The sequence below is a fragment of the Sus scrofa genome, chromosome 4 (genome assembly GCF_054392235.1).
Source record: "Sus scrofa isolate SSC_HxYL_T2T_F1_AM1 chromosome 4, Sscrofa_HxYL_maternal_Yorkshire_Landrace_v2.0, whole genome shotgun sequence".
Classification (NCBI taxonomy): Eukaryota; Metazoa; Chordata; class Mammalia; order Artiodactyla; family Suidae; genus Sus; species Sus scrofa.
In genome coordinates this window covers 83,920,328-83,945,732 of record NC_139386.1, presented here as the reverse complement: position 1 = coordinate 83,945,732, position 25,405 = coordinate 83,920,328, and the positions used below count along the sequence as shown (strand labels likewise).

Sequence of the window (25,405 nt, the reverse complement as noted above, 5' to 3'; positions counted from 1 at the left end):
CAGAGGCTTCAATAACAAAACCATTCATCACACCAACAAGCTGATGATCTCAGAATGAATGACAAGTATCAATACATGTCAAAACGGTAAAGATGTTAGCCTTCTCTGTCAAAGAGACCATGTCAGCACGATGGTGATGAGACCCCTGCCCCTATCCAGACACACAGAGTCAACAGTACAGGGGACAGGCTCCTTTTTAAGAAATTCAGAACTCGCTGAGAGGTTTCTGCACCTGGACCAAGATGAAATCAGCACAGTGAAGCTGGTAGGAAAATTGGAGACATGCTGGAGCCCTAATCTCCACCCTGGCATGGCTGTTCAGCAGGAAGGGATCCCCGGCTCCCAGCTTCCCAGAAGGAAAGATGCAGCACACGGCCAGTGTCCCAGCTCTACAGGATGGCCGGTGCCTGGCTCCTTTCCTGCTGTCTTGCACTGTTGATGGGCCTGGCCCACTCTGGATGCCAGGGTGCAAAAAGACAGGTCTTCAGGTCAGCAAGCCTGTCAGAGAGGCCCTCCAGTGTCTCCGGCCAGACTGAAGGGCCAAGGCCCTCTCTGTCCTCTGTGTGAAGCCCAGGTTTTTTTTCTAATGTCCAGTTATCGACAAAGAGAGTGAAGGAGAGTAAAGAAACGGGGAGCTGTGCCCAAATACAGCAACCAGATAAATCTTGCAGTCCCCAACAGAGCCACAGCGGGATTTATTTGATGAGGTGACTCTGCAGTGTCCTGGGTTCTCAGAGTGGCTTGGGAAGTAAGGACATGGCCTAGTGCTCACCGCCTAGTGCTCAGCATGCCCTTTCTCATGCTGCCAGCGTCTCCGCAGCCAGCCTTGCCAGCAGTGTAATGAATAAGATGATGGCTTACTGTCTCCTGCAGTCTCATTGATGCAATCACTTTTTGAAATGAGGAGAAATCCACTTTTACCAGGAATTAGATAAATGAGACATCAACCTTTGGAATTATTTTGGAATTTGTTTCCTTGAGTCTTTCACCTGAAGTATATTTTTGGTTTTAAGGTGCAGCAGGACAGGTTTAAAGGTAAACAGTGGGACTTGCCTTGATCTGAGTTGGCTCTGCCTGGGTTCCTACCCCCACTGCACTCTGAGCCTTAACTCTGTAAAATGGAAATTGTAGTACTTGTTCTATGTATAGAACTGTTGTGAAGGTCAAATAAGATAATATGTGTGAAAGTGCTTTGTAAACAATAAAAGTCATCTGGATAGTCAGCTTGCAATATCAGATCCCAGTTTACATCTTTAATTTCCTTTTCTGTTATTGATTTTCAGAAACCTATCAAAGAGCATGCCCATTTCTCAAGTCCAGACGCGTGTATTTCTCATCACTTTGCAAGACAAATGCAATCTGATGCTTTGCTTTTACTGAGGTAGCAGCAAAAAGATGCTCGTCTCCTCAGAGCTGGGCAGCGCCTTAGGTCCACGAGGCAACTTGTGTGCATCCGGGGCTGCGGAGGGTGTGGCAGGGTCAGAGCCAGCTCTCAAGAACCTTGGGTTTGTTTGGGAATTTAGTGCAGAAGTGTGTTGAGCTGGATGAGATCAGGAGAAGAGATTGCATGTGTTGTGTGCATATGTGAGTGTGTGTGTGGGTGGGTGTGCACGCGTGCACGTGGTATGGCATGTGTGATGTCAGTGCTGGGCATGACCTGGTAACTTAACTGACCACAGGCCTTAAGGGTCAGGTCTCGGATTTGTCAACAGAAGGGTCTCCACTAATGGGCACGCCTCTGCCACTGGGGCCCTGTGTTCCCTGCACGATGCTTTGGGGACTTTCACTGTATCACTAGCTACAGTCCAGGGTCAGACGCCCCGCAAGCACAGAGAAGATGCTTAGGTCTCTCAGGGCATCAGGAGGGCTGCTCAGGGCAGGACCCCCACCCTGGGGAAGATCCGGTCACATGGCGGCTTCCCCTTCCCCCAGAAGCACCTGAGGAGCCTGCAGGAGGAAATGTTGTACACAGTAGGGCAGCTCTGGGGAACCGAGGAAGGAGCAGAAGGAAGAGGGGTAGCCTAGCCCCGGTCATGGTCAAGGTCATGGTCTCGGGTTGGGCGCTTGGGAGGCTAGAGCCCAGCTGAGGGGCCGAGTTATCAAAACACACTTAAACTGCTCCATCGCCTAACTATTTAATTTATGTTTGCTAATCCTTGTTCTAAACCTCTTTTTTTCTTGGGGCACTTTGAGCAGACAGAAACCATTTGTTTGGTCCTGTGGCACTGAATGGAGGGCCCTGTGTAGGATCGCAGCCTCATTTTTATCCTGACTCGAATGCTCATTTGAGGGAATGCAGCATGTTGATTTCCGAAATGTTTGGTGCAGTAGTGCGGTGAGCTGGGTAATTTTCTCTGAAAGAATGGTCCTTTAGAGCTCTGCCTCGGTTCCTACTAATATCTTTATGAAAATGTATGAGAATTTACTCTATAGCTGTTACTTTTTAATCAAAATACTTCCTTATCTTGTGATTAAAGTGGAAAAAGCAATTAGACCCTTTGTGGCCTAATTATTTGCCAAACATAACTTGTTTCCAAGCTGCAGTGCTCTTGGAGCTGAACTACCGCAAACTGTTTGGAACCAGTAAGCTGTATTTATTTTTAGCTTTTAAACAGCCAAATAGTTTGCCCTTATTTTCAGAGGAAAAAAAAAAAATCCCTTCAGGGCTGCAGCTTTGCACTGTCTCTGTGCCTGACTGGCCCCGACCAGGCTCCAAATCACGGAAACAGAGGTTCCTAGTGATTCAGCCTTAATAACAGTGTGTGCTTATGAAATGCCAGTTTCTGAAATTGCAGCGAAGGATGTAGTCAGACTGGCGGGTTTAACCCAGTGCGGGAGCCCCAGCCCCATCGTGGTGTGAGCAGCTGCAGATCAGGGTCCAGGCGGGCATGGGGTCCACGCTGGTATGCTCTCCGAGATGCCGGCTGTGTGGACTTAAACAAACAAGGCTCAGTTTGACCTCAGGGCTATTGGGCAGAGGAAAAGGAGCTTCTGTCCTGATCACTGTGGTCCAAGCCTGTCCTCGTGTGTCTGTCCTTCAGCCTCTTTTGCACCAAGTGGCACATGGGGACTTTGGGCTGCATTGTTGACAGATGAGCCTGCTTTACAAATGGGCTGCAGGGACTGGGGTGGGTTTGGGGAATGCCTGGGGGCCCGCTTCCTGGCCTCATGCTTGCTGTAATTTTTCACCAGCGAGGTGTGAAGTCTTATTCAGCTCTGTGGAGATGCTGGGGGTGAGGCCAGGTTCAGCAATGGCGTAGTGATGGTACAGTGATGGTGATGGTGCAGTGACGGTGATGGTGCAGTGGATGGCTCAGTGATGGTGCAGTGATAGTGGTGGTGCAGTGGTGGTGATGGTGCGGTGATATGTCTCCCCCTGAGCACCAGCCCTGCAAGGGGCTGAGCATCCGGCGGCGGGCAAGGCAGGCGTGGAAACTGCCACTGCAGGGCTGTCCCCTTGAGCTCTCCCACCAGACCCACCTTCCCAGCTGTGACTTCTGAGATGACACATGCAAGACAGTTGATGGTGTGTGAAATGGGCATGTATCCATTATTTGTTTTGGTTGTGGAAAAAGAGTTTTGTTTTTGTTTTTTTTTTTTCAGGAAGTTCTTGACATCTCTTACTTTGACCAAATGACCAAATTAATTTTTGTCCTTTAGGCATAAGATTATATTTTCGTTTTAAGTAAAGGCTTTATCTGGAGCTGATACTTCGGCCCTTTGCTCTGACACTTGAGGCTTGAGACATATACAAATATTTTTCAAGGATGTAACTGAGATAAGAAGAGTTCAGTTAAATGCATAATTACTGCTAGGAATAAAAACTAGACAGAAAAAGACTTACTGTATTTTCTTTTTTTTCCCTTTCCCTTTTACGGCCACACCCATGGCATTTAGATGGGTCAAATTGGAGCCTTAGCTGCAGGCCTATGGATCTGAGCCAAAATATGATGTATGTTGCAGCCTGCAGCCTTCAGCAACACTGGATTCTTAACCTACTGAGCGAGGTCAGGGTTCGAACCCACTTTCTCGCAGAGACTATGTTGGCTCCTTAACCCTTGGAGCCACAGTTGGAATGCCCACTTAATATATTTTCTGGAGTTCCCATTGTGGCTCAGCCAGTTAAGAACCCGACTAGGATCCACAAGGATGTGGATTCGATCTCTGGCCTCACTCAAAGGCTTAAGGATCTGGTGTCACCGTGAGCTGTGGTGCAGGTCGAAGACATGGCTCGGATCTGGCATTGCTGTGGCTGTGGGGTGGGCAGGCAGCTGTAGCTATGGTTCGACCCCTAGCCTGGGAACTTCCATATGCCACAGGTGTGGCCCTAAAAAGAAAAAAAATTTTTTTTTGTGTTTGCTGACATGTGCCTAAAAAGCTTTTTCAGTCTCGACTTATTTTATTACACTTGACTGACTTCAGGCTGAACACAAAGCCTAACTAAAACTGGGGGGGAAAATAAACAAAACCATCCTGCCGAGGACAAGATGAAGAAATTTATTTTTTAAAAAGTAGGCTTGAAAGGATTCTTTCAACTATAAGAGAATTTTGAATGCCTAAGAGTTTGTGTTTTGCTTTGATCCAAAGATCTATTAACAATTTTTTAAAAATAGAAAGTGGTTATTACATTGTATGTTTATAATAAAGAATTCAGAGGCTACCAGTGAACAGAGAATTAACTAGGTCAAACCAAAAAAGCAGTTAGTGTGGTTCTCTTTGCAATGTCCAGGAATTTTGAGAGAACCATTTACAACAGGTTTCCATTTTGTGGTCTTTCAACTTAACCTTAAATTACAGCTCAGAATAACATGGAAACTAAAGCAAGAGAGGGTGAGGAGGAGGAAAACGGGGAATTAAGAAGAACGACAACCATATTCTTGCAACTTGAGCTATTGAAAAGTTTTATTAATAATCAGGAAAACCAAGGTAGAATTTGAAAAATTATTTTTTTAAAAAAAGAATTCTGTTCCATTACAGTTTATTTATGTATTTATTTTTAATTATTTATTTTTTTGATTTTTAGGACTGCACCCGAGGCATATGGAGGTTCCCAGGCTAGGGGTCTAATTGGAGCTGTAGCCACCGGCCTACGCCAGAGCCACAGCAACGCTGGATCCGAGCCGCGTCTGCGATCTACACCATAGCTCTTGGCAATGCCGGATCATTAACCCACTGAGCAAGGGCAGGGATCGAACCTGCAACCTCATGGTTTCTAGTAGGATTCGTTAACAACTGCGCCACGACGGGAACTCCCTGAAAAATTATTTAGAAAATATTTCTCGAATAGTTTATTTTACTTTACAGAGTTAATTATTGTGTCACATGAGTTCCCCTTTTGCTGCTGTAACAAGTTAACACTAAAGACACAGATTCTCTTACATTCTACCCGTGGGAAACCTACAGGGGTCTCTCTGGGAGGAAACGACGTGTCAGCAGCCCTGTGTTCCTTTCTGAAGCACTGGACAGGGTCTGCCCCCAGCCCCTGGCCCTCGGCAGCACAATGCCCTCGAACCCCTCCAGCTTCCACATTTAAAGACCCTGTGATGATGCTGGGACCACTCCGATGATCCAGGACAAGCTCCCTGTTTTCAAGTCTGCCAACCAGAAACCTGAGCTCCATCTGTTACTTTAGCTCCCCACTACCCCGTGACACGAGACATTCCTCATTTGTGGGGTGTGGGCCTCTGTTCTGCCCCCACGCAGGGTGGTGTTCAGGTTCTCTCGGTCCGGTCTGCGATTAAGAATGGATTTGCATGGAGTTCCTGTCGTGGCACAGTGGTTAACGAATCTGACTAGGAACCATGAGGTTGCGGGTTTGATCCCTGGCCTTGCTCAGTGGGTTAATGATCCGGCATTGCCAAGAGCTGTGGTGTAGGTCGCAGACGCGGCTTGGATCCTGCATTGCTGTGGCTCTGGCGTAGGCCGGTGGCTACAGCTCCAATTAGACCCCTAGCCTGGGAACCTCCACATGCCCTAGAAAAGGCAAGAAGACAAAAAAAAAAAAAAAAAAAAAAAGGATTTGCAAAAGTAAAACAATCGTGTGTGAAAACCTTTAGGTACTTATTCCTTTTTCAAGATTTTAGATGACAAATGTGTTTATGATGTTTTGATAGAAATGTATTATTTCAGAGGTTTTTCACCTCTGAACAAGACTAGCCTCTTTATTCTGGTGGGTTTATAGAATGAGACGAATAGCTTTTCCTTCTTCCCCTGTAGAAAAGCAGACACAATGAGAGGCTGCTCCGCCTCTGATGCCGTCACTTCAGAGCTCACCTTTGAGAGCATGGCTTTCCGTCAGTTGAGACGCTTCTTCTTGTAGTGTCGACAATTTGAGGTAGTTTTAGATTTGTAGGCATGTGTTCTCATACGCTCCTCCCGCTGCCTCTCTTCTGTTTTATAAAATCATAGGACGAGATTGCGGACCTGACCTGGCTACAATACTTCTAAGGAAACTAAGAATCCACTCAGTTTCACCAAGTTTTGCATCAGTGGTTCTTTCTTCTGGAATCCAGTCCAGAGCCCACGTTGCAGTGGAATCAGTGTCTCCTTTTCTCTGCCTTTCTGTCATGGCTCTTATGTCTTCCCTTGTTTTTCAAGACATTGCAGGATACCCGGCACTTATCTGGTAGAAACTCTCTGTTTGGTTTTCTGGGGTTCGTCTGAAATTATGCGTTATTGCGAAGCTGACCGCAGAGGTGACAGCGTTCAGCGGGTCATGCCGGGGAGCAGGGTGTTGACCGGTACAGACAGCAGCATTGGCTCAGGGCGTCTACTGGAATCTCCACTGCGGGGTTACCATCCTCTTGGAAACTGCTAAGGATTTTGAGAGAAGCAGTTTGAGATTATGCAAATATTGCTTTTCTGCTTAAACTTTTCTTATAGATTTTAACTCTCATAGGTGGCTCTTGCCAGTGTAATCATTGTAGTGACATTCTGATGGCGATTTTCTATTTTTCTCACTTCTGTGTTTATTAATTGATTATTTTGTTTATTAATTATTTGTTTTAAAATTTTATAATGTTAATAACTTTTTTTTTTGTCTTTTTAGGGCCGTAACCACAGCATATGGAAGGTCCCAGGATAGGGTTGAATCAGAGCTACAGCTGCCACCTACACCACAGCCACAGCAACGTGGGATCTGAGCCAAGTCTGTGGCCTACATCATGGCTCGCAGCAACGCCAGATCCTTAACCCACTGAGTGAGGCCAGGGATCAAACCTGTGTCCTCATGGATGCTAGTCAGATTTGTTAACCACTGAGCCGTGACAGGAACTCCTGGAAGCCTTTCATTCTATTGTTTGTTTGTTTGTTTGTTTTTTTTTGGTCTTTTTGCCTTTTCTAGGGCCCTGCCCATGGCATATGGAGGTTCCCAGGTTAGGGGTCTAATCGGAGCTGTAGCCACCAGCCTACACCACAGCCAAGCAACTCGGGATCCGAGCTGCGTCTGTGACCTACACCACAGCTCACGGCAACGCCGGATCCTTAACCCACTTGGCAAGGCCTGGGATCGAACCCGCAACCTCATGGTTCCTAGTCTGATACGTTAACCACTGCCCCATGAGGGGAACTCCCTCTATTGTTATTTTAAAGCTGAGTTCCAGGGTTTTCTGAGACTGTTAAGCAGAACATACACAGGCACACACAGGAGTTGCCCGGCCATTGCCGGGCTCCCCCCCACCGCCCCCGGGAGACTTTCGCCCTTGCACTTACAGGTTCTCCTTGCTCATAGCTGCTAGCAGGTTTTCTGCCAATCGGTCCAGGGTTAGAAGTCGGCCATGCCAGGGACCCGGAGGCCAAGAAAGACGGGCCAGGTTAGTGCAAAAGGAAGCAGAAGAACCTGTGGGCATCAGGTTAATTCTGAATAGAACGTGCTGTTCACTGAAAGGAGGAGTGTAGGTTCTAGAAGGTAATTTATAGTCCCGTTTTCCGATGTGGCCTTGTGAGTAGATTTTCCCACTTCCCAGTTCTGCCCACACATTCTGAGTAGGAACAAGAAATGTGTGACTTAAGCTGTCTTTCTCCCATTCCTTTCCTAGTCTTTCTGGAGGAAATGCCTCTGAACTGCATAGTAGAAGTCTTCTAAACAAGATAGGTAATAACAAGGTCATGAAGGCAGGCACCAGTGATGTATTCACTCTTAAAAAGAGCCAAGAAGTCACATAGTGGCTGTTACCTGCAGAGGAAGAAAAATGAGGTAAACGTTGTTAGTTTCTGAGGCAACATTCCTTTGAGGGGCTTGCGTGGCCTGGGGATCTGACCTGAAACACTTGCTGCATGGAAGGACTCCGGTTCTGGTTACATGCCCAGCTGGCGGCTGACAAATCTGTCCTGCACGGGACCAGTACGTGCCCAGTGGGGTGCCCCGTGACTTCTGCTGGGGTCTCCCTGGGCCCCTGGGGGGCAGGGTCTGTCCCAGTGTCGTGCGGGTTCCACCTTCCTCCACCTCCTGCCTGGGGAACGTGGTGCCTGTGTCCTGTGGGAGGTGTGGCTCCTCCTTTTGGGGTGCGGGAGCAGGGTCCCCTCGCCCACCCTGTGGCCAGAGAGTGTGTGCTGAGCACCCACATCCTTTGGCCCTCGCCTCTTGTGTGCACTCCACACCTTGCAGAAACGAGGATGTCCCAGGCTGCTGGGAAACGGGACGTTTTCTTTGGAGCTGAGAGCGACATCCGTGTTAGCCTTGTCCCAGGTCCTAGGGAGCCTCCTGGGTGTTTGTGGGTAACCTTCCATATAAAGCTCTTTTGGGGACCGAGGATTCTGGGCAGTGTGTACAGAGGGACCGTTCTGTGGGCCTCATGTGCAGTGTGTTTGAGTTTCTGAGGCGGCTCTGCAGCAGGGGATGCAGTGGCTGTGAGGTGCTCCCTTCTCTCCTTCTTGTTGGGGATGAATCTATCGGCCACCTTGCCGGGGAGCTCCACCTGGTAGCAAAGTTTGGATGTCTTGAGAGGTTTTCATTAAGGAGAAAAACTGAACACAGGTGACATGCAGCAAACTCTGTTTTAATAAGCGCATGCCTTTTGGCTGCTGAGGGTGACAGACTTCCTGCAGAACTGGAAGTTATTTTCCTGTGTTCCATTGCAGTAGGTCAGTGTTCTTTCTCCCAAGTCCTTACGGATGTAGGAGGTGATGTGCGGGTCTCACCTTCCCAGAGCTCTTTGTAACACTGTTTGCTGCTCTCTGAGGGTGGGGCTGGCTCTTTGTGACACTGGTGACCACAGTGATTGAGCCAGAGTGGCCCGGGACCCACTGCCTCTCTCCATCTTCGAGGCCACAACAGGGGCCCTTTCATCCCCTGGAGATTTATGATTCCTCTGTCCCACTGCATGTGGGGTGCAGGCCATCCTTCCCCCAGCTGAGTGAGCCAGGGGCCTCTCAGGCCTGGGTGACAGCTGGTGATGGGGCAGAAACCCAGTCTGGGAAGGAGCTTGAGAAGGCTGTGGGGAAATCTTTATTAGTGGTGAACTCTGAATAGTGGGCAGGGTCACCTGCACAGGAGGAGAGGGAGGCAGTGTGCCAGTCAGGACAGTGGGGTGTGAGGAGCTGGACTCTGCTGGGGGGCCAGGGGTGGGGGGCAGGAAGGAGGCTGTGGCGGGGAGGGAGCAAATGCGTCAAGTCAGCCACAGGGAACTTTGGCCCCAGCACCATCTCTGACCTCAGCTGCAACAGGTGCTTTCCACACAGCAAGAAAAGCAGAGAATGGTGAACTGTTCCTGCTTGTTGGTTGACTTGACCTGCCTTTCAGAGCCCACATGCAGTGCTGCTGGAGACTCTGGACTTTGGTTGTGTGCTGGAATTTGGCAGCCGGAGACATTGTTCTGTAGCTGCGACCTGGGACTCCCGTGTTGCGTGGGGTGGTGACGTGGGTGTGCATCTGTGTGTCGTGAGATGCCTGTGTGTGTGTGGTTACTTGGAGATGCCGGGCATTGCCAATTAGTAATCACTTACAACTTCAGCAGAATGTCAAGGGCTTCCTGGGGAGTTGCATTTCATGGAGGTTTGACTTTGGATCCTGTGAGAGAGCTGTTTGAAGGGCTGTGTTGAGAGGGATGTTACAATTGTCTTCAGAAAGAACCCTGAGCAGCCTTTGAGGATCATGGAACTCAGGCTGAGCTTAAGAAACCGCCTTTGGGGAGGGTGGTGTCTTAGCCCAGCCTGCAGGTCCACAGGGACTTCTGGATCCCTTGGAACAGGGTCTGAGCCCCAGTGCATGATGTGCAGAAAGCAGGGGCCACTGGAGAGTGGGGTGGGGTGGGGGATGCGTCCAGTTTACCACAGGACATCATGTCTGTCACTTCCTGACAGTCTCCTTCTACGCACAGGTTTCTCTTGCTCATCATCGGAAACCACGGGTCCTGCGGCAGAAGGTGTGATGGAGGCGTCTGACCGCAGGTAAGAGGCTCACCTCTGAGTGGTGGCTGGGCAGAGAGGGTGGCATGGGGCCTGGAAGGAGGGTGACAGGACGGTCACTGAGGCTGGCTTACCAACACCAGCTTCTATAGCTCTGTGGTCACCTCCTGAGCTGGGATCGAAGGCAAGGAGCAGGGCAGACACAGTACACGAGCCTTGGAGTACCCATGGGGGGGCATCCCCAGCACTGTCAGTGCCTCTGCTGGGGGGTGTGTCTTCTGGTCCTGACCCCTCCCGAGGGCTCCTGCCGCTTTCTAGCACATTTTCATGTCTGCAGAACATGGAAGGAGAAGCATCTCTCAGCTAATGATCTTTTTTTTTTTTTCTTTGTTTTTTTTGAAATTTTATTGAAGTAGAGCTGATTCACAATGTTGTGATAATTTCTGCCGTGCAACAAAATGATTCAGTTATACATGTACCCACATCCATTCTCTCTCAGATTCCTTTCCCACATAAGTTATCACAGAACACTGGTGGAGTTCCCTGTGCTGTACAGCAGGTCCCTGTTGGCCAGTGGTTCCATAGACCTCAGTGTGTTAGCTAATAATCTCCTTTGGAGATGGTTTGTCTGTTAGGGTTACCTGAGAGCGAGGCTCGTTTCCTTTTTAATTAAGGGAGGGTTGAGGCAGCACCAGAGGCCGGAAACACCTGAAGTTCAGATGAGCTGGGAGGGCCCACGGCAGGTGTTCCAAATGGAAAATACTGGTGCTCAAGCCTGGAGGCTTTACTGTGAGGGGTACACAGATATGCAGCTTAACAGAATTCAGACTGGGGACTGCGGGCATAAGGGAATTCCAGGTACGGGAATAATTCCTTTTTGGTGGCCTGTCCTGTGAATAGTCACAGGCAGCTTCAAGGACCCGTAGTCCCCTCCAAAGACAATCGTAATCACCCATCAGCAAAGCAGTGGCTTAAATGTGATACCTAAATAAGTCATTAAAATGTAGACCAGGTCACGGGCTGAAATTCACATTTCCTTAAGAAAATAGACTAGGAAATTTGTTCGTTTGTCTTTTTTTTTTTTGGTCTTTCCTGTGGAGAGGGTGGCCCAGTTGGGGACTCACCTGGTGGACTGTCCTGGGAGGGCTTAGAGGTTGTCCAGTCTGCCCACAGGACCTCGTGAGGACACGGCCTCTGGGATTTGTTCTTGTCCTTCCCGCCAGAAAAGGAAGGTGGCCTGGGCATAGCTCCAGGGACAGCTAAGTCCTTTCCCGTGTCTTACCAGTGAGGTGGTTCAGTCATGGCCCCATTTCACGCCGAGGAGGCTGACCTGACCCCGTGCTCTGGTGTACACTCCCTGCCATGGCCTTAACTCATTGGGTCTCTAAGCCCAGCCATCAGGAGCCTCTCTGAAGTGCAGAGTCCCTCAGCCTGCACATCTGTGCTGATGAGGGTGTGACCACAGGGACCAAGGCCCCACATGTTCCCGTGACCCAACCCAGAAATGCACTTGGGACAGCTGGGATGCGAAGGGTGGGGGAGGCAATTCGGGGAGCTGTGTGGAAACTCACCTCTGAGGCTGCGTGATGCTGCTCCTGTTAAGAGGCTGTGCCGGGGGGTGAGCCACGGTGGGTGTGCCCTGCAGAGGCTTTGGGAGGGACTTGAGCCGCGTGTCTGCAGAGTTCGATGCATCACAGAGCCATGTGGGGACCAGGTGATGATAGTCTTCAGGGTCCAGCCTGTAACATACCAGGGGGGCCACAGCCCCTGTTGGCACCCTGGGGCACCTGGATGTTTGCATCAGAAAGGAGGGGTTGGTGTTGTCTCTGAAAGCATACTCGGGGGCTACACCACACTTGGGGTAATAATAAAAATATGACCTGGCCTTTATGAGGGCTTATTCTATGCCTGTTGTAGCTCTGATTCGAACCCTAGCCTGGGAAACTCCATATGCTGCAGGTGCAGCCCTAAAAATACAAAAAAAAAATTAAAAAAGATGAATTTAATTATTATTCCACTCTCTGCATGTTCTGTAGATGTCTGAATGAATAGTAAAATAAAATATACATGCCATGGATGTGGCCAAAAAAATATATATATATATACACAATTAATATGTATTTGTAGGAGTTCCCGTAGTGGCTCAGTGGGTTAAAGACCTGACATAGTCTCTGTGAGGATGTGGGTTTGATCCCTGGCCTCACTCAGTGGGTTAAGGATACAGTGTTGTGAAAAGCTGTGGCATGGGTTGCAGATGTGACTTGGATCCGGTCTTGCCATGGCTGTGTCATAGGTCTCAACTACAGCTCCAATTTGACCCCTAGCCTGGGAACTTCCATATGCCATAGGTGCAGCTGTAAAGGAGAAAAAAATGTATTTGTCATATAAAATTTATTTTTTCTTGCCTTATTTCAGATTAATCACAAATTATATAGATGCAATAAAGAGTTTTACATAATTTGTGTTCACTTGACAGTAATGGTCTAAGTGATTAAAATGGAAATATTTTTATAAACTATAAATTAAGGCATGTAAAATTATCGGAAATTAATATTACTTTCATGTTTTAGAAAAAAATTTAAAATAAAATGTAAAATGCAAATTTTTCATTTTTTTATTTAAAAAATTTTTTATGCTTTTTAGAGCCACACCTGTGGTATATGGAAGTTGATTCAGACCTACAGCTGCTGGCCTACACCACAGCCACAGCAACATGGGATCCAAGACATGTCTGTGATCACCACCACAGTTCAGGGCAACACCAGATCCTTAACCCACTTCAAGGCCAGGGATTGAACCCGCATCCTCATGGGTACTAATCCGATTCATTGCAGCTGTATCATAGTAGGAACTCCTACAATGCAAATTTTGAGTGTTCATTTTATTATTTTATTTTATTTTTTTTCTTTTAGGACCACATGTGCAGCATATGGAAGTTCCCAGGCTAGGGGTCAGATTGGAGCTGTAGCTGCCAGCCTACACCACAGCCAAAGCAATGCCAGATATGAGCCTTGACTGTGACCTCCACCACAGCACATGGATCCTTAACCTACTGAGTGAGGCCAGGGATTGAACCTATGTCCTCATGGATGCTAGTTGGGTTTGTTACTGCTGAGCCTCAACAGGAACTCTTGAGTGTTCATTTTAAATTAAAATTATTGAAATAAATCTGAAAATTTAAATTTAATTTAGAAAGTAATGATATCTTACATTACTTTTACTACATTTATGTTTTTAAAAACATAAAGCAGTTTTCACTCCTAGCATTCAGCATCCATATCATTGCCAATGTAAAGAATTGGTGTTGTGCTTTGAGCATATTACGGCTCCTATATCAAAGCGTCAGGGTAACTGCAAACCAAAAATCTATAATAGATAACAGACACAAATAAGAAAAGGCAACCCAAACTCAACGCTAAAGATATTCAAACCACAAGAGAAGAGAACAAGAGAATAAGGGAAGAAGAAAGACCAACAAAAACAAATCCAAAACAATGAACAAAATGGCAATAAGAACACACATATCAATAATTACCTTAAATGTAAGTGGACTAAATGCTCCAACCAAAAGACATAGACTGGCTGAATGGATACAAAAACAAGACCTGGAGTTCCTGTCGTGGCACAGTGGTTTACAAATTCGACTAGGAACCATGAGGTTGTGGGTTCGATCCCTGGCCTTGCTCAGTGGGTTAACGATTCAGCGTTGCTGTGAGCTGTGGTGTAGGTTGCAGACGCGGCTTGGATCCTGCGTTGCTGTGGCTCTGGCGTAGGCCGGTGGCTACAGCTCTGATTAGACCCCTAGCTTGGGAAACTCCATATGCCGTGGGAGTGGCCCTAGAAAAGGCAAAAAAACAAAAAAACCCAAAAAAACAAAAACAAAACAAGACGCATATATGTGTTGTCTTCAAGAGACCCATTTTAGTACTGGAGACACATACAAGCTGAAAGTGAGAGGATGGAAGAAGATATTCCATGCAAATGGAAAGCAGAGGAATGTTGGGGTAGCATATCAGACAAAACAGATCTTAAAATAAAGAATATTGTAAGAGACAAAGAAGAGCATTACATGACGATCAAAGGATCAATCCAAGAAGAAGATAGAACAATGGCTCAACCAAGCACACATGGGTTTAAGAGGAAGAGGACCTGTTTAATATCTCCTGGTGGTTCTCAGTTGCCGTGTGGTTTCTAAGGTGGTGGTGGGTATTGCCCAGCATGTGGACCCTTAGGAAACCATGAGTGGACCTGAAAAAGGATAGAAGGGACTCTCGATGAGAAGGCTGTCTCTGTACCTTTACATGAGGGGGATTGAAAAGCAGGTTAACTTTCCATACACATGTGTAAGTTGTGTGTCTGTTCTCACACCCATATGTCTCCCCCTGTGCAAGGGTAGCTTCAGCCCAGTGAAGGGCAGTGGTTCACCCACCAACCCACACACATCTGGGCACGGTTGCCCTTTGTGCTGAGGATGGCTGCTGGAGGGAGAAGTGGCGGCCGGGCAGGACCTCCCTGGAAAGCTGCGCCAGTGGGCTGCATCCTTCTTTGTTGTTTGCTGTTTGTGACGAGCAGAGTCTAGTGCTTGCCTAGTCCAGTGCCCAAGCTGCCCGTCTTAGATTGTCCCAAAGTGGGGGCATCACTCTCCTTCGCTTGTGTTTTTTTCCTTTATAAACAGTGTGGACACGTGCCCTTGGTCCTGAGGAAACCTGGTGAAGCAGCTTTGAGTTCTGCCTCCTCTCTCCCTGGGAGCTGGGCGCCAGCCCAGGGAGTGACTGGAGGGCGAGCTGGATAGCAGACATCACTGTGATAACTGTGCTCAGAGGAACCACGGCCTTTGCCTCGTCCTGGAGGATCTGGGCCACCTCTGCGACTGTCTTCTCTTGTGAAGAATCTTTCTTAGGAGTTTTGATCCCTTGTGCAAATATCCCACTAGTGAGCTCTTCCGTCTGTCTTCCAGAAACACCCTAGACAGTCACCTTAGAGCTGCCTGATATGCTATTATAACATATGGAAACAAGAAAGCATGTAAACCAAGAGCCTGGCATCCATGTAAAAGCTCTCTAATAAAATTAGAATTAGCAGAGAAGTTCTCATTGTCCTTTTTTTTTTTTTTTTTTTTTTCTGGTGAAGGGAACTTTTAACTCAGTATTAGGACTTTATATGTGCTATTTTATCTAATTTTCATGTTACTCCTGCCAGGGAATTGTTATTTTCTCCGTTTCTTTTCAGATGAGAAACAGAGTTTTATAGAAATTAAGTAACTTGCTACTGGTAAGTGTCAACATCAGTATTTGAATACTGGTTTGATTTCAAAGCCTTTGTTTCCTGTGATAAACTGCCTCTTGGTTTTCACTGCCACGAGTAAATTCCACTTAAAAATTTAAATGGGGACTGAAACGATTTATCATAATAGAATTTGGGGAGAGGAAAAAATGCGCCTGTCTGCAACTACTGCCTTGGACTTCTAGTGCCTCTGGCATTTGCAAGGCTCTTAGGCATCTGCTGGCGGTTTTCCCTGGGGAGAGTTCATGGCTTGGGAACCTTAGTTTATGATTCATTAGAAACCAAAATAGCTGTCCTCAGGGTTCTGATTATGGGGCAGACACTGTGAGAACATTGAGAGGACAACACAGGAGACGGGGAGAACATGATGACTGGCTGTGCTGTTCTTTGAAGCTCTGACTACAGAGCTGAAGGACAATGAAGGGTTTGCTCATGGGTTGTGAATGGCAGGAAGCTGGTGGCACGTAGAGCCTGTTGGACAAGAGATCCTCTGGGAGGCAGAGGGGAACATCCAGGAGGCGAAGATGATATGAGTAAATTGGTCACGTTCTGGACTTCTTTTCAAAAGGTCCCTGCATTAGAAGTTCAGGAAATGTGCATGAAGAGTTGCTATCGTGGCCCAGTGGAAATGAATCTGACTAGTATCCATGAGGATGTGGGTTCGATCCCTGGCCTTGCTCAGTGGGTTAAGGATCTGGTGTTGCCGTGAGCTGTGGTGTAGTTCGCGGACGCAGTTCGGATCCCGTGTTGCTGTGGCTGTGGTGTAGGCTGGCAACTGCAGCTCCGATTAGACCCCTAGCCTGGAACTTCCATTTGCCTCGGGTTCGGCCCTAAAAAAAAAAAAAAAAAAAAAGGAAAGAAAAGAAATGAGCCTGAAAGTGGTAAAATCACAGCAGGAATTGGGAGTGGGGTTAATACTGGTGAAATGGTGCCTTAGAGAAACTCCAAGCTCTCTGCCCCATCCCGGAAACACCTCAAGAAACAAACAGAAACTGTCTCAACGACTGTGTCAGGACTCTGGAAAACAGCCAGTTTACTGCCACCGAGCAGACACCTAATCAGAAAAAGCCCTGTTCAAAGTGATCAGAATTCTGTGGTTTCTTATGTCTCTTACCCGCCCCTTCCTGGGGTGGCAGGTCTGAGGGAACAGTGGCCCAGCATCCAGGTCCCTCCCTTAAACTGGACTTTACTGGGAAATTACTACATTTGTCTGTTCTGAATGTACTTAGAAGACCACCATAAGGTGTTCTTGTGTTTTGCCTAACTCGGAACTCAGGAGGAAAAACTGGGCAGTGCCTTTACGAGCTGCACAGACTCACGGATGCCGAGGGCAAGATACACAGTCGATGTTCTAAGGTTGGGGAGAAGCTGGGGTGAGACTCTGGAAATCAAGTGTTCCCCAGCAGCTGTGTATACAGGAGAGTTAGAAATGCATGTGCACACCTAGGCAAACACGTGCTCAGAGAGGACCTCGAAGATGTTAAACTTTCACTGTGGCCTGACTCCTGGGTGCAAAGCAAACCTAGCTAAGTCCTGAAGGAGCTCCCTGGACAGAGCTGACTGATAAAGACGGGGAGCTCTCACGTTTAAGGGTGTCTCTGTCACGCTAGCTGGACACGGTGGGAAGGGAAGAGTTCAACTGATCACACGGGACAGGATGTCTTTGCAAAGATAGTTTGGACAAGTCTGAAAACTAATGGACAACAACAGTGATCAACAAACCAGTGACTTCTGGAGGAAAGCAGTCTCACTCTGGAGACACTCGCTGTAATATTTGTATCTCACCCCAGAGATGCTCACTGTAATATTTGTATCTCACTCCAGAGGCGCTCAGTGTAATATTTTCTCATCCCAGAGGTGCTCACTGTAATATTTGTATCTCACTCCAGAGACCCTCACTGTAATATTAGTGTCTCACCCCACAGGTGCTCAGTGTAGTACTTGTATCTAGCTCCAGAGGTGCTGCCCCGTGTGTGAGGACCCTGTCCAAGCTGTCATGTGACCTAACTGTGCCCACTCCCCGTTACCCTGGGCTTTCCTATCAGTGTGGCTGGAGCAGGAGCAGGGTCAGGGTCTGAGTTCGGGTTCGGGGAGAGGGCTGTCTGAGGAGAGACCTGCAGGCGGTGCTCCTGGATGCGCTCTGCCTGTGCTGCTCATGGGGTTTCAGGCCCCACGTAAACCCTCCATGGTGAGTGTTCCTCTGACCATCTGTACCTGTTTCTTCCAACCTGAAAGTGGCCTGCAGGGCAGACTTTCATCCAGACTCTTAATCCCAGATGCAGCTCGACTGCGTGATCTGAAGGTAGTTGCTGAGGGTTTCTATGTAGCCAGAAGATTTGGGTGAGCGTTTCCATGGCAGCCCCGGTGCCCGCACTCTCAACGGCACGGGGCTCTCCTGCACAGTGTGCCAGGGGAATCTGGCGTCTTCTCATACTTCATTTATTAGCACTTGAAATGAAATTTAAAATGATATTTTAGGAAAAATTGCAAAAATAATATTAGATACCTATTGATAAACCTAACAGGCTTTATTGTGTGATTATAAAAGTCAGCCTCTAAAATTTACACGGAAGAGAAAAACTCAGTGAAGTAGCTGTGCGTTGGCTCCCAGGGTGGCCTCCTGCCCTGCCCTGTCTCCACTCCCTGACCAGTGCGACGGGCGGCTCCTCTCCCTCGGAGTCTGCGCTGGCCGCCTCACTCGCTTTGGCAGGTAGGTGCGTGTTTCATGCGCTCTGTGTGAAAACACACCTGGATGACAGGTGGCCTGGTTAGTCACCCCCTGGGCCCAGCCAATAGCCAGATACGTGTGCCAGCCCTGTCTAGATACGAAGGCCCTCCAAAATAGCTGGCCATCAGACTTTTAGAACCAAGTACATGCTTATTGGCTTCACTGTCTAGGTTTCGGGATGTTTATTATGAAGCAGCGCTTGCTGATGTAACGGAGGAGGTCATTTTAAAGAAAAACACAAAGTGGAGCTCGTCACTCTCCTAGAGGCAGAGGTTTGTCTTGGGCTCTGACAATTAAGACTCTAGAGAGAAGCAGTGGCATGATGGGTGTGAATAGAGGCAGAAAGATGTGCAGAGATGAGAGAACCTGATACTTAGAACAGCAGGTTTCACAAATAAGGAGCTGGGCTGGGACAGTTGGTTGTAAAATGAAAAATGTAAATTCTTACTCCCTACCAGTCTCAAAAAATCAACCTAAAACATTTAGAAGATGTATGGGAGAATAACTCTATGGCTTTAGGGTAGAGTCATATTTTTAAGACACATAAAACAAAGACTCAAAGAAAAACTGGTAGATTGTATTATAGGAAAAATGAAAGCTTTTGTGCCTCAAAAGGTGAAATGAAAAGTCAAAGACTGTGAGAAAATATTTGCGGTGCATAAACTACACGTATTTATTACCCAAAACATAGAGCGAATTAGACTAACAGCCCAGCAGAAAATTGGACAGAGTGCACAGGAGAACCCAAAGGGCCAGGAAGCATTTGCTCCAAGGCAAGGTGAGGGGGAGACAGGTGACACAGATGACACTGGGCGGGTGTCCAGGGAGGCGGGGCTGCTTCCCCAAGCCAAGCTTGGGGGGCATGAATGCAGGTGGGGCCTCACAGTGTAGCCCGTGGGCACCTGGGGCCCTGGGAGGAGCCCAGTTCCACGTGGAGATGGAGGGTGCTCCCTGTCCCTGCCTCTCGTCACTCCACCGTGGTTGTGGGTGGTGAGCTTCTTGCTGGGCTACACCTGCTGGGAATGGCCACAAGAGATGACCCACTACAAGACCAGTCCCTGCAGCCTCGGGACACACACTTGAACTTGTCCCCTTCTGAGCAACTCTTAAGTCATGCTTTGATTTATTCAGTGTCTGCTTTTCAGCCTGTTTTTGTGGGGGGTGCTATGGATAACACACACTTAGGATGTGTGCCATCAATACTCCTGACAAATGCGTGTGTGCACAGTGCACACACATGTGCAGAGCTCCCCACATGCATGTACATGTACAGGTGTGGCCATGAGGCTGTTGTGTGAAAAGCCTTCAGTTTGCAGCACCCTGGTGGCCGCGGGTCCATTGGTGGCAAGGTGCTCCCTCGGTGTGGCTGGCCTCAGACACCCCCGTTGCCATTAGGGCCTGTTACCTCTGTTCTCGGATGCCCCGAAGCACAGGGTGGCTCTGGCGGGTGGGACTGGGCCTGTGGGAGACCTGGGGTTGGGCGAGGGCTTCCCAGCAGGATCACTGCCTGGGATTCAGGCTCTGAGACCAGCGCTGAGTGCGGCTGTACCGGGAGCCCCTGACTCCTCGAATGGGTGTGGGTTCAGGGTCTGGCGGGGAGGGGGGCACCAACACAGGCAGGTTTTCTCAGTCAGCTGGAGTTGCTTCTGACGTAAGTAAAGGCACTCAGGCAGTCACGCTGGGACAGCATCGGTTCCTGTTTCTCAGGACATCCGGAGAGCAGCCCTGTGTGGCTGTGGAGACGCCGCGTCCCTGGCTCCTTCGAGCTTCCCCTCCCCTGTCAGTGTGTGGTGTTTGTCCTGATTCCAGGGACACTGGCTCCACACCTAGACATCACGTCTGTGCTCTAGGCGGGAAGGCAGAGTCGGGTGGGGGGTGGCTGCCAGTCAAGCCTCCCTTATCTGAGGAAACAGTGGCTTTCATTCCACCTCCTGGACAGGACAGGACAGGCTGGCAGTCCTGCTGCATGGCTGCAGGTTGCACGGCTGCAGGCTGCATGACTGCATGCTTCATGGCTACAGGCTTCATGGCTGCACACTGCACAGCTCCCTTAGCTCCCATCAAGGAGAGAGAGGGCAGCAGTGAGTTCCAGCAGGATTCTGGCCCTGTCCTTTAAATGTGGGGGCTGCCTTAGGAGTGGCCCCTCTGTCAGTCCACACATCAACCACATAATGACGTGAATATATCAATTAGACACAGAGTTTTCTACGGGTTCCGTATGAAGTGCTCAGACTGAGATCTTGGTGTCCCCAGTGGCCAGGCTGGGGCTCCAAGGAGGCAGGCTCTGATAGGTTGGGGTGGGGGGCTGCTGTTGGCAGAGACCCTTGTGAGGATCGCCCCTCATCCAGAGAAGTGGAGTTGGGCATGTCCTCCGAATCTGGTGACCATTGGTGAAGCTCTACAAAAAGTAAAATACAGCCATAGAGTAATCTGTTTTTCCTTTTTGCACTAGCTAGAGATGAAGGTGACGTCATTTCAGATGGCCTTGTGTGGCCTCTCGGGTTTCCAGGGGGATAGTACACTGTAGGTGAGAAGACAGTTTGGGATGTCAACTGTGTCACCGCTGGTCACTCCGTAGCCAGACTGGATCTGAACCCAGGTCCACGTCTGTTCCAGGTTTAATCAGCCCCTTCTGGTCCTCTGTTTCCATGAAATCCTTCAGGACTGGGAATTTGGAGCGATGTTGAGACAGGAAGGGGTGGAAAGAACGACTCATCTGGAGGAGGAGCTCTGGGATGGGTGGGCGCCCCCCCCGCACGGCCCTGAGGCTCGTCTCCTCGGGCCTGTTCCCCTCTGAGCCCCAGTCCAGCCACCTTCGTCTTCACAGCTTCACCCTTTAGAAAAAAATGCCCATTGTCCACGGTAAAAGTTACATTTTGCATGTTGTGCATAGTTTTTATATCTAGAGAGAAGTTCAGATAAGAAAATCAAAGTTAGACAAGATCCCATTGTTTAGAAATAATCACTGAGTCAATTTGTTGACTGAACAGTATTCTAGATCTTCCTGTGTGTATAAAACATGCAAATACAGGTAGATAGATATTTACATAAATGAGGGTATATTGTCATTTTCCACATAGCAGTGTGTCATAGACCTCCATCCATGCCCATAAGCCAGCCTTGCACCATTAGTTTTGGTGGCTGAGAGTGATGCTACCAGCTGCATGGACTGGTCCCCGCATGCCCCATCCTGGCTGGCCTGGGCTCAGACCCACCTGCTCGCCTGGCCAGCAGGCTGTGCCATGGCGAGCAGCAACCCTGAGGATGGAGGTTTTCACGGCTGCGTGGGAACTCGGCGTCCTGACCACACTGTTTAGCTTTCCCTCCAGAGAGAGAGGGTGCTGCAGCCCTAAAGTAAATGGAGGAGACTGGAGTTTAGAAAATATGACAGAGTTGAAAACTTGAAGCTGGATCCCACAGAAACGCCCCTTAGAGGAGCACATTTGGGACGAGGACGTGTGTATACATTTCCGTGGCAGTTTATGGTTTGGAGTCTTCCCCAGTCGGAAGCAGAGCCCGGTGGCCGTGGGCCCGGGGTGGCCTGAGCAGGGCTGCTGGGACAGGACTTTGCTGTCGGCCAGCGGCCAGGAGGGCCTTGGGCCTGAGACCCTGCTGTCCTGCGTCTGCTTCCGGTCAGTGTTTGTTTCAGGCTGACATCAAATGCTGTGTATGGAGCTGTGGACCTGAGATTCACACGCTCTGTGTCCCCGTTTTTCCTTTGTGTTGAGGTCACTGTAAACGATACACTAGTTCAGATCAGGTGCTGGGGGTGGGCAGCCCAGCCACGGTGCTTAGTCCCTCACCCAGGGGAGGGTCTGCGACTCAGGGACCTAGTTGCCTGGGCAGGGGGAACGTGGGGTGGTTTTGGGAGGAAGCCAGGTTGCTGCCGTGCTCGAGCATTGCTGGTAAAGGGCTTTCAGGACAAAGGATCTGCATCCCCAGAGCTCTTGTGATTTCTTTCATTCTGGTAAAGTTTTAATGTAATTTTATATTGGGAATTGTGTATTATTTTTCCTAACAAAGCTCCTCCCCCCGCCCCACTGCCTTCCTAAGATTCTGACCCCCAGAACCTGGAGCCTGGCCACTTGCGCAGGGGCCTCGGCTGCTGCTTTGGGGACCCCACGGAGTTGGGCCAGTGTTGTCGATGAGCTGCCTGTTCCAGGAGAGGGTCAGCCCAAGTCCCTACATCCCTGGGGGGCCAGCGCGGGGTCCGTGCACAGAAGGGAGCAGCCCACGTTCCCTGCTCAGCGTGAACTTCCAGAACCCTCTCCCTGCACCTTGCCAGGGGCCCTCTGTGCTGCTGAAGCATTGCTCAGGAAAGAAAATGGGTGGAGGGCAGTGTCTGTGGCACCTCCAGTTGTCAGGTTTTATTCAGCACCACGCGCAGGCATGTGCGGCCGATGCGGATGGGAGATGCGGGCAGGGGACTGGGGAGCGGGGGAGCAGGAGGCTGCCTTAGGCCAGGACTGGCTGTACGGGCAGCCAGACCTTCCCCCGTAGCCACTGGTAAATTCAGCACCTGCAGCCTGGCTCTCCTGTGGGCCAGGCAGCGGGAACACGGCCCTCCCGGGAGGACAGTACGTGTTTGTTGGGTTTCACCATCATGGGTGCATGTACTGGGTTCAGCAAAGTTGGAGAGCCTGGCAGGGAGGCCTTGGCCCTGTGAGCCATCCACTCCTGGTCCTTCCTCCTGGGGAGGAGGCTCCTCTAGGAAGCCCCCCGTCTGACTTGTGTGAGGACAATGGGCGTCCTGGATGAGCCCGGGGGTCCCCCGTGTCCGTGCTTGCTCGTGGCCTGGCATCCTTTCCACCCCCCTGGACCCGCCTTCTCCCCCCAGCATGGTTCTCAGTGGGAACCTGGGCACTGAGCCCGGCCACCAGGAACCACGCTGAGGTAGGGCCCCCCCCACCTCCTGGGGCCTGAGTGAATAGTCTGGGGACTCACTGGGGTGTGTCCAGCCCAGGCCCCCAGACTAGGAAGGACACAAGCACCCTAAATCTTCTTGTGGGAGAGAAGCACCTTGTCCCCCAGCAGTGCCAAGTCCTGTACAAGCAGCCCCACTGCTCACAAGTCCCTTTAGTCGCCAGCAGGAGAGTCTGTGTAGGTGCCTGTTCGAACTGCTGGGCTCCTCAATATTAACACAGGGTTAAGGTCAGCAAGAAATTGGGCTGCTAGGGTGCCTGCAGGACAGCATTCTCCATCCTGCCAGGGCGCCAGTTTTAAGGCATGTGGTGTAGAGAGTAGGATCCAGGCACACATATACTTCTGTTGCTCTGAGAAATGGTTTAGTGACTAATTTTGCAAAAGCCAGCTCAATTTGAGTTGCATTTAGTGCCCCAAACATATTTCAACATGTGGTTAAAATGCAAAAAAAAAAAAAAGTTTTTTTTAACAGATAAAAATACATTTCTCCTTTAAAACAAAAATGATGTTCACTGCAAGCCCCCTTCATGCTTCGAGAGCAACTCTTGTGCCAAATGAACTTGATAAAAGAAAAACCTGAAAGAGAAAAAGCTCCAGTATTTCGGACCTCCTCCTCTGTCCCTCAGTGTGGCTCCCAGCATGGGGACTTTCTAGCTTCCTGCCTGGCTCCTGGGGCAGAGAGAGTAGTGTCATTGAGCGAGTTTAGTCCAGTCCAGTCCAGTGTGCAAGGACGGGGTGGCATAAAATGTTTCCAGGAGCCACTGTGCTGCACCTCTGTGTTATACATGGTGTGGTGCTGCCCCACACAACGCCGAATTTGGTCCAGTGGGAGGGGCCATTCTGCACAGTTGGCACTGTGCTGTGTGGTTGCATGGCATTGCAGCAGGAACACAGCCTGCAGGATACTGCACAGCACGGGACAGGAGCCCAGGACGGGGTGGCACACAGCCTGGTGTGGCACAGCATGGTAGGGTGGTGGAGAAACCGCATGCCCCTGTCTGATGTGCCTGCGTGGGTGTTGTTTCTCCACTGCCCGGTTTCTGAATGAGAACTAGGACCTGGGTCCAAAGGGCCTGGCACAGGCTCTCCAGCCTGGGTGCTGCGGGACAGTACGCAGCTGGCGGGGTCCCGGCTGGAGGTGTGCCCGAGGCCCAGCACCAGGAGGTTGTGTCCAACCCCTCAACCACGCTGAGCCTCAGCCCCCCCGATCCCCCCCTCACCGGGGGGGGCCCCCCGTACGGCCTGGTGCGCAGGAGCCCAGATCTGCCATGTCAGCGACTGCTCATCAGTCTGCTGAGGCCAAAGCCAGCTCTCAAACAAACATTTCCTGCGTGAGCCGCGTGTTTGTTATATTTCCCCCATCTGTTTATGAAGGCTGTGTCAGCCACACTGATTTACATAAACACCGCCAGTCCCGGAGCGCTGCGCCCTCCTCAAAACGCGGCTGTGCACAAACAGCGCGCCTCCGTTTTAGTTCATATTGTCTAAACACAGCAGATGCTGATGAGATGAGCCAACAAGAAAATACAACAGACGAGACCCTTTCAAGGGGGCTTTTGATTAAAATGCATTCCAGATTGACAAAATGTTACGGTATTCATGGAATGGAGCATTTCAATGTCATATTTGGCCCCAGCAGAACCACAAAGCAGGCCTGACTCAAACTTTGCAGCTTCCAGGCAGTGAACGGTCAGGCCGCTGCATCTGCTGTGTCAGTGGGCTTCTGCGCTGGCCCCTCCCTCACCTGTTTGCTTGTTTGTGTGCTGCCCTGTGGCCGCCTCTCTCCCGGACTGGGGACGGGGAGCCCTGCTTGCTAGGGGGGCCCTTCACCCTCCTTTCTCTGGCGGTGGGGGCCTGGCGCTAGCACTAGGACACAGTCATGCCCAAGGGGCCAATGACTCACTTGGAACCTCTCACGAATGTGATTCTGGGAATCAGACGTCGTAGTCTGAGGGGTGTGACTGCAGATAGCAGACGAGGACTTGGTCAATTCTTCCCGCTTTCTACTGGCTACCAGGGAGAGACTTCCAGAGGGTGCTGGCAAAATGCTGCCATTGAGTTGTTTAAATCAGACCTGGATGAGCAGCAGGGTTAAAACCTTCCACTGGGAGGGCGACGTAATGGATT

The 25,405-nt window shown here is 49.7% G+C and overlaps 1 protein-coding gene across 1 annotated transcript in view; it reads left to right on the top strand.

The window, feature by feature from the left end:
• Nucleotides 1–25,405, top strand: part of LOC146403900 (uncharacterized) — a 119,695-nt gene that overhangs the window by 4,543 nt on the left and 89,747 nt on the right. Inside the window, exon 2 of the mRNA XM_085022440.1 lies at nucleotides 10,317–10,386. Coding sequence (XP_084878566.1) covers nucleotides 10,367–10,386 — 20 coding nt within the window. The 5' untranslated portion in view covers nucleotides 10,317–10,366. The remainder of the gene's footprint in view (nucleotides 1–10,316; nucleotides 10,387–25,405) is intronic.